The sequence below is a fragment of the Eimeria tenella genome, genomic scaffold, assembly GCF_000499545.2.
Source record: "Eimeria tenella Houghton genomic scaffold, Eth_scaff295, whole genome shotgun sequence".
Taxonomy (NCBI): domain Eukaryota; phylum Apicomplexa; class Conoidasida; order Eucoccidiorida; family Eimeriidae; genus Eimeria; species Eimeria tenella.
In genome coordinates, this window is record NW_013542826.1 from 2,432 (window position 1) to 11,332 (window position 8,901).

Genomic DNA, 8,901 nt, shown 5'->3' on the forward strand with positions numbered 1-8,901 from the left:
GGGATGCGGGGTGGGGTGCGGGTGCTGTTGGGGAGGGAGGGGGTGGTGGTGTGGGTGCTCTCCTGCTGCTGCTGCTGCTGCTGCTGCTGCTGCACTTAGGGTTTAGGGTTTAGGGTTTAGGGTTTGTTTTGCAGAATTCCGTACCCTTCCCCAATATCCTCAATCCTCTCCCCCGAAGCGATTTCTCTCATGCAGAAGTGAGCGGCTAGGGTTTAGGGTTTACATTCAGGGTTTATATTTAGGGTTTAGGGTTTAGGGTTTAGGGGTCCTCTGCGGGCGTTGGACTAATGCAGCAAAACCACACTGGGCCGAAGACGCAGCGGGTCCAACTAGCTAGGGTTTAGGGTTCAGGATCCAGGGTTCAGGTTTCCAGGGTTAAAGGGTTAGGGTTTAGGGTTTAGGGTTTAGGGTTTAGGGTTTAGGGTTTGTGTCAGGCTGGTGTGCGACGCGTCGGTGCGTTACAAAAGAGCTGCGGATATTTTGGCGCATCCTTTTTTCAAAGATGTAAATCTTGAAACAATTTTTGAGCAGCAGCAGCCGCTAGCAGCAGACACGCGAGCTTATGCAGCAAGTCATTATCCTTCTCTTTTTGGGCCTGACGGCGAGCTGCTGCTGCAGCAGCAGCAGCAGCAGCAGGGGGGCAGTGGCGGCAGCAGCACCAGCAGCAGCCCCCTCAGGGAAGCCCCGCAGCACACACAAGCCGCCCACAGAGACAAGAAAAACCAGCTGCAGCAGCAGCAGCAGCAGCAGAAGCAGCAGCAGCAGACGCACGCGGGATGCCTCGCGAGCCTCAGGGCAGCAGCCAGAGGCGCCAGACTAGCAGCAGCAGAGCAGCAGCAGCAGCAGCAGCAGCAGCAGCAGCAGCACCATCACCACCAGCGCTGCCACAACAGCAAACACATCCCGAAGCAAGAGCTCAGCCAAGATGAAGAGGTTACAAACCCTAAACCCTAAACCCTAAACCCTACCTGCACTGAGCAATGAGTAGTGAACAAGAAAATAGACTTGCGTCCCAAGCCCCACAGCTCCAGCCCTAAACCCTAAACCCTAACCCAAAACCCTAAACCCTAAACCCTAAACCCTACACCCTACACGTGGCCCACCCGAAGAGCAGAGCCAGCCGCTGAAGCTCCAGTGCAAAACCATCTCGTACTCCAAACCATAAACCCTAAACCCTAGACCCTGAACCCTAAACCCTAAACCCTAAACCCTGCGGCGTTTCAGGTGGATTTGCTTTTCGCCCGATACCCCTTCGACTTGCGAGCGGAAGCAAGTAGACCAAAAACAGAACAAATTATAAATGACAAAAGAGTGCAGGCAGTGCTGCATGCAGCAATGCAGCAGCAGCAGCAGCAGGAGCAGCTGCAGCAGGAGGAGGAGGGGAAGCAGGGCGAAGCGGCAGACGCAGCAGCAGCAGCAACAGCAGCAGCAGCAGCAGCGAGGGAAGCAGAACGAAAAGGGAGAAGCAGCAGGCAGCCGCCGCAGTGCAAAGGGCCGGCCCTCTGAAGACTAACGACTAGGGTTTAGGGTTTAGGGTTTAGGGTTTAGGGTTTAGGGTTTAGGGTTTGGGGTTCGAGGTATCTTGGCGCGCTGGCGCTGCGGTGTACGTACACCTGGCAGCAGCAGCAGCAGCAGCAGCAAGACTCAAACGGGGCTCCCTGCTGCTTCAATATATAAATTAAAAGCATATTTTTGAAATATGCATTTAAATATATTTAATTGCAATTAAGAATTGCAATTTGGGCATTTAAACCCCACAAGAGCTGTACATACACCCCGCGCTGCAGCTCAAACCCTCGGAAACCTCAGGTGTACGTACACCCCAAGCCCAAGCCCCAAATTGCTTCGCTCAAATAAAAATTGCTGCTGCATGCATGCAACCTTTCTCAGTGCTTCAGCAGAAGCAGCAAAACCGGCCAAACAAAAACTGGCGCCGCTGCTGCAGCGGCTGCTGCTGCTGCTGCTGCTTCTGCTGCTGCTGCAGCTGCTGCTGCTGCTGCAGCAGCAGCTTTTACCTACGTGCAGGGGTGTACTTGCACCAGTCCACATGTCGTTTGCGTCCTTACCTTTGTTGCTGCTGCTACTGCTGCTGCTGCTGCTTCTGCTGCTGCTGCTGCTACTGCTGCTGCTGCTGCTGCTTTGTTTCCTGTCTCTGGCAATACTGCCAAGCGGCATAAAGTATTTAAAAAGCACAGCCGCCTTTCTTCTTTCAAAATATCGCTGTTGCTGCTGTAGCTGTTGCTACTGTTGCTGCTGTTGTTGCTGCTGCTGCTGCAGCTAGTTTTTTTGCTGCTGCTGTAGCTAGTGTTTCTGCTGCTGCTGCTGTTCGAGCCCTTGCTAGTGTTCCTGTTACTGCTGCTGCTCTCTGTCGTGTTTTTGTTGCTGCTGCTCTTGGTCGTGTTGCTGCTGCTGCGTTTGGTCGGGTTGTTGCTGCTGCGGCTGTTCGTGTTGCTGCTGTTGCTGCTGCTGCTGCTGCTGGTCCTGCTGCTGTTGCTGCTCTTGCTCCTGTTTCTGCTGCTGCTGCTGCTGGCGCTTTAAACTTGAATTTTTCCTCCTTAGCTTCTTGAATCTCTCCATCTGGGGTGTCTGTACAAGACCTGTCTCTCGAGCTGCTGATGAGTCCTCTGTGTCCGCTGCTGCTGCTGCTGCTGCTGCTGGGCTGCTGCTGCTGCTGCTGCTGCTGTTCGTGAGTTTTGCTGCTGCTTCCTTCTCCCGTGCTGCGCGGGGCGCCTGCAAGGAGCTGACCATCTTTGGCAGCTGCTCTGGAGTTTGTTTGGGCTTTGGCTTTTTCTTTTTGTGTCCCTTCTGCTGCTTCTGCTGCTGCTGCTGCTGCTGCTGCTCTGGGGTGTACAGACAGAAGTCCAGCAGCAACTCCTCCCCCAAAGTGCAGCCCTCAGTCAGCCCCAGTTGGCTGTCAAGACGTTGCGAAAAAGATTCTAAAAATTAAAAATAATAAAAAATAATAATAAATAATAAATAAACAAATAAAAATAAAAAAGAAAAAGAAAATAGACAAAATACATCACAAAAGAAGACAAAAGAGGAAAAGAAATAAAAGACATCGGTGGAAATAAATGAGAAGAAAGCTTTTTTAAGCAGCAGCAGCAGCAGCAAAAGCAGCAGCAGCAGCAGCAGCAATAAGGAGAGCAGCAGCAGCAGCAGAAACGGCAACAGATAAAACCGAAATAGAACCAAAGAAATTAAATTAAAAATATAAAATTAAAATGGACAAGGCGGCAGTCCACGTTAAACCTTAACCACTCTAAAGATAAAATAATCAAATAATGAAATACCGAAATTATAGTTTAAATAAATAAATAAATAAATAAATAAATAAATAAATAGATGAATAAATATATAATTACTTAATTCTTTAAAACTTGCCTGGCCAGTATTGGGCGCAAATCGCGTCTTCAGGAATTACCCCCATCACCTGAGGTGTACATACACCTCAGCAGCACATTTTCTAGCAGCAGCAGCAGCAACAACAACAACTGTTGTAGAGCAGCAACTATAACAGCAGCAGAAGAAACTACTGCGACAGCAGCACGACTAACAGTAGCAGTAGCAGCAGCAGCAACTACTGCAACAACAGCAGCAGCAACCGCAGCAACAACAGCAACTACTGCAGCAGCAACAGCAGCAGCAGCAAAAGCAGCAACTACTGCAGAAGCAGCAGCAGCAGCAGCAACGCACCCTCCATGCTCCTGCAATAAGTTCTGAACAAAAGAAGCCTTCGGCATTTGTAGCATCTACAAAAAAGAAATGAAAATGAATTAAAATTAAAATTAAATTAAAATTAAATTAAAATTACAATCAAAATTAAAATTAAGATTAAAATTAAAATTAAATTAAAATTCAAAGTAAATTAGAATAGAAATAAAATTAAAATGACATAAATAAAAAGATAATAAAACTGCAAAAGTACAAACATAATGTGAGTAGAAAAAAAATAGAATTAAACAAATATAAAGACAAAAAGATATTAAAAAGACAATAAAAGTACAGCAATAAGTATGATAAAGACAAAAAGAAAATACAATTCAATTAATATTAAAACAAACAATAAAAGTATAACTATAAACATAACAAAAACAAGAAACTGCAATTAAACAAATATAAAAACAAACTAAAATAAACAAATAAATAACAAATAAATGTAAATATAATAAAAGGGCAATTAAATAATAATATAAAAATAAGAAAATATATAAAGAATAAAAGCACAGGCATAAACACAATAAAAATACAAAGAAGATACAACCAAACAAATACAAAAACAAAATAAATAAACAAATAAAAAATAAATAAACAAATAAGTAAACAAATAGACAAATAGATAAACAAATAAATAAACAAATAAGCAAATAAACAAACAAATAAATAAACAAATAAACAAATAGATAAACAAATAAATAAACAAAATAAACAAATAAACAAACAAATAAATAAATAAACAAATAAATAAACAAATAAACAAACAAATAAACAAATAAATAAACAAATAAACAAATAAGCAAACAAATAAATAAACAAATAAACAAATGAACAAACAAATAAATAAACAAATAAACAAATAAACAGAGAAATAAATAAACAAACACAAACCCAATAAAAGCCCAATTAATAAAACCAAAAATAAAAAATAAAAAATAAATAATTGAAAAGGCCCACCGTAGGGCTTTCTGGTGAGAAGTTTGGCCAGCGTGAGTTTATAATCTTTTCCAATTACAGATTTTAAAAATTGCAAAAGTGCAAAAAGCTTTTCTTCCGAGACGGCCCAGTAGAGGCGGCGCCAGACGATTCTGCGGTGTACGTACACCGCAGCGTTCACAGCGCGTTTCGGGTGTACGTACACCCCAGCTTGCGCAAAGTCGCACGGGAAAAGAAGCGCTTTTTCGCCGAAAACACTTCTTTTTCCCCCGTTTTTTCTCTATTTCGATTTATTTCTTTCGTTTTGTTGTTTTACTTCGAAAGTTTTATCTTTTTGCATCTTTTTCCCCTTCTTTAAGTGCACTTTCAGTTGGGAGGTCGGGCGGCATTCAAAACGGGAAATGATTCAAAACAGAAGTGAAAGGACACGCGAAAAAGGAAAAAAGGAGGAAAGAAAGAAGGAAAGAAAGAGATGATAAGGGAGATGAAAAGAGACAAAAAAGAAACAAAAAGAAACTCAAATGGAACAAAAAGAAGAAACAAAAAAGAAATAAAAAGAGATTAAAAGAAACAAAAAAAGACTAAAACAGACAAAAGAAACAGCAAACGTACCTTTGATAAACCCTGTACCATTTGTTGTTGACCAGAGAAGACCAAGCCGTCAAAATAACCCCCTTAGGAAAACAAACAAACCCTAAACCCTAAACCCTAAACCCTCAGCCCTAAACCCTAAAATAGTAAGTGCCTATCCTCACGTTTAAATCCCACGCCCGGGCCCCAAACCCTTGCAGGTGGCGCGCTTCCCCCCTCGCCCGCTGCCTAAACCCTAAGCCCTAAACCCTAAACCCTAAACCCTAAACCGTAAAACCTAAACCCTAAACCCTCACCGTGTCGCCCATGCACTCCAAAATGTAAACCTCTCCTCTTCGGTTTCTCAAAACCATTCCAACATGATCATAAGTGCCTCGGGTGATGAGCCGCTGCACGCGCGCGTTGAACTTCAAGGTGCTGAGCCAAACCCTAAACCCTAAAACCTAAACCCTAAACCCTAAACCCTAAACCCTAAACCGTCGACCCAAAACCCTAAGCAGCTTCGCGAATATGAGGGTCCTCGGTGCCTGTCTTCTGCGCAGCAGAGCCTCTCTCTCGCCGCCTGCGCACCCCTAAACCCTAAACCCTAAACCCTAAACCCTAAACCCTCGCGCTACCGAAAAAGCAGAATGTCTCCGGTTCCGCAGACGTCCTGAAAGGCCCTCGGGTTTACTCTGTCTATTTTCCAAAAACACTTTTGAGATGCAACAAGGGCTGCTGTTTCTTCATCTTTCGCTTTGCTGCTGCGGTAGCTGTCTCGCAGACACGCCACCCACAACAGCACTTCTTGTGGGGGTCCCTGCAGCAGCAGCAGCAGCAGCAGCAGCAGATGCGGCAGCAGCAACGGCGCAAACGCAGCAACGGCAACCGCTGCAGCAGCTGCAGCAGCAGCAGCAGCAGCGCGCCACCAGCAGCAAATCCTACACGCCAACCCCACAAACTAGAATACACAAACAGCAGCAGCAGCAGCAACAGCAGCGGCTTGCCTTGAGCTCGAAGACGCGTTTGCTGCCGACAGGTTTGATGCGAAAAACGATTTCCTTCGGCGCTGCTGCTGCTGCTCCAGCAGCAGCAGCAGCAGCAGCAGCAGCAGCTCCGCCCTTGCGGCCTTCTCTGCCGCCACAGCAAATCAAATCCATTAAGGCTGAAAACAAAAATAAAAAAGAATTAAAATAATTCAAACTTCTTTTCTTTCTTATTTCTTTTATATTTATTTCACTTCTTATTTTCATGTTTCTTTTATACTCCTTTTTCTTATTTTTATATTTCTTTTTCATTTTTTACATTTCTTTTTCTTTTCCTTTTCTTTTCCTTTTGCTCTTTTTTGTTTTTCATTTTTGATCCACTTTTGTCTCTTTTTACATTCTTTTATCACTTTTTGTGCTTTTGTTTCTTTTTTTCTTTTTTGCCTTTTTTGATTTCTTTTTGATTTTGTAATTTCCTTTCTTTCTATTTTTAGTTTTTTCCCACATTTTATCTCTTTCTGTCTTCTAGTATTTCTTTTTTATTCTTTTTTATCTTTTTTATTCTTTTTTTTCTTTTTGTCTTTTCCTGTTTTGAGTAACTTAATTTTATTTATTTATATTTATATAGTTGATTTAATTTGTTTAGTTCAATTGATTAATCTACTTTATTTAATTTTATTAATCAATTTAATTTAATTAATTAATTTAATTTAATTTAATTTAATTATTTAATTTGAATTTAGACTCACAAGCTTTTCTTTCGACTTCGACAAAACTCGCAGAAGGGCCCAAAGGGATTGTTTGCGGGTCCCACAGGCACTGCAGCAGCAGCAGCAGCAGCAGCCAAATAAATAAATAAATAAATAAATGAATAAAAACATAAATTAATAATGAATGAGTTGTGAAAATACGAACTAGTAAACATAAAAGCAAATTTAAAATGATAAAGCAGCAACAGCAGCAGCAGCAGAAGCAGCATGTTTGAGCAGCAGCAGCAGCAGTATCATAATCATCATCATAATTATCATCAGCAGCAGCAGCATAATCATCATCACCAGCAGATAATAATAGCAATAGCCAGCAGCAGCAGCAGCGTCATTGACAGCAGCAGCAGAGTCACTGGCAGCAGCAGCAGCATAACCATCGGCAGCAGCAGCACAATCCTAATCAACAGCAGCAGCAGCAGCATAATCATCATCAGCAGCATTATCATCATCATCATTAGGAACAGCAGCAGCAGCACAACAATAATAACAATAACCAGCACCAGCAGCTGCAGCAGCACAACAATAATAACAATAACCAGCATCATCACCATCAGTAGCAGCAGCAGCACAGCAGCAGCAGCAGCAGCACAGCAGCAGCACAGCAGCAGCACAGCAGCAGCAGCAGCAGCAGCAGCAGCACAGCAGCAGCAGCAGCAGCAGCAGCAGCAGCAGCAGCAGCCGCAGAGATGCCTGGATTTTGATCTTGATGAGGTCGAGATCGAGGACTCCGAGGGGCCTTTTGTCTCCTTTTTTTTTAAAATAAAAAAATCTTTTTTCCCGAAGTTCAAACCACCGCTGCTGCCACACAGCAAGTGCAGCAGGACTGCGCTTCCGCAGCAGCCCGCAGCAGCAAGGCAGCTGCTGTGAGCCAGCAGCAGCAGCAGCAGCAGCAGCAGACACGACAAAGCCACATGCTCATGCCTAATTGGTCCAATTTGTTGCATTTATTTCGATTTGTTTATTTAATTTGTTAATTTAATTTAATTAATTTAATTAAGGATTAAAAAACTGAAAAAAGAATAAAAGTGAAGACAGTGGGAGGAAACAGAAGAAAAAGGGAAATTAAATGTATAAAAGGGAATTTTGAAAAGCAAAATTAAATTAAATTAAATTAAATTAATAAAAAGAAAAAAGGGAACTAAAAGATTTAAAAATTTTTAAATAGTTGCTGTGAGTTGTCCCAAACAACAGCAACAGAACAGCATCAGCAACAGCAGCAGCAGCAACAGCAGCAGCAGCAGCAGCAGCAGCACAAGCCGCAGCAGCAAAAGCAGCAGGAGGAGGAGCAGCAGCAGGAGCAGGAGCACAAGCAGCAGCAGCTGAAGCAGCAGCAGCAACAGCGGCACCAACGCAGCAGCGAAAGCAGCCGCACCAGCAGCAGCAGCAGCAGCAGCAACTCACGGGCTGGGAAGCAGCAAAGCGGAAGTCCTCAACAGCCTCCACCGACTCGGCGCTGCAGCGCCGCGAGCGCGCATGCAGAGAGTCCAGCAGCAAATCGTCCCCAGCTGCAGCAGCAGCAGCAGCAACAGCAGCAGCAGCAACAGCAGCAGCAGCAGCTGTGAGTTTATTGGTGGGATTAGCTGCGAACAAGCAAGTTGGAGACAACGGGACGGGGACTTACGCGGCGGGGGGAGAGGTGCTGCTGCTGCTTCTGCTGCTGTGTCTGCTGCTGCTGCATCGGTTGCTGATTTTTCTGCAGCAGCAGCAGCAACACCATCAGCTGCTGCTGCTGCTTCTGCTGACCCAGAATCCCCTGCGTCTCTTTCTGCTTCAGCTGAGTCTTCCTCCCCGCTCTGCATGCAAACACACAAGCTGCTGCTGCTGCTGCTGCTGCAACCGTTGCTGCTGCTATGATCGTGGCTGCTGCTGCTCCTCGTCCTGCTGCCACAGCTGCAGTCACTGCTGTTGCTGCTGCTGCTGCTGCT

General features: G+C 44.3%; 2 protein-coding genes across 2 annotated transcripts in view; one reads left to right on the forward strand and one right to left on the reverse strand.

Moving 5' to 3' along the window:
* ETH_00028615 (AGC kinase, putative) overlaps positions 1-1,506 on the forward strand; it is a gene marked incomplete at both ends in the record, with an annotated part of 3,767 nt that extends 2,261 nt beyond the window's left edge. Inside the window, 3 exons of the mRNA XM_013375662.1 lie at positions 135-197; positions 435-933; positions 1,225-1,506. Of these exons, the coding sequence (XP_013231116.1) occupies positions 135-197; positions 435-933; positions 1,225-1,506 (844 nt within the window). The remainder of the gene's footprint in view (positions 1-134; positions 198-434; positions 934-1,224) is intronic.
* An 843-nt stretch (positions 1,507-2,349) lies between these two features.
* ETH_00028620 (PH domain-containing protein, putative) lies at positions 2,350-8,769 on the reverse strand (the record flags this gene model as incomplete). Its single annotated transcript, XM_013375663.1, has 11 exons — positions 2,350-2,936; positions 3,385-3,433; positions 3,697-3,752; positions 4,675-4,805; positions 5,266-5,327; positions 5,541-5,661; positions 5,862-6,043; positions 6,231-6,388; positions 6,959-7,028; positions 8,378-8,481; positions 8,598-8,769. Coding segments are annotated over 11 exons (1,692 nt in total), but the record flags the coding sequence as incomplete, so codon positions are not given.
* Between the last annotated feature and the right edge of the window lie 132 nt (positions 8,770-8,901).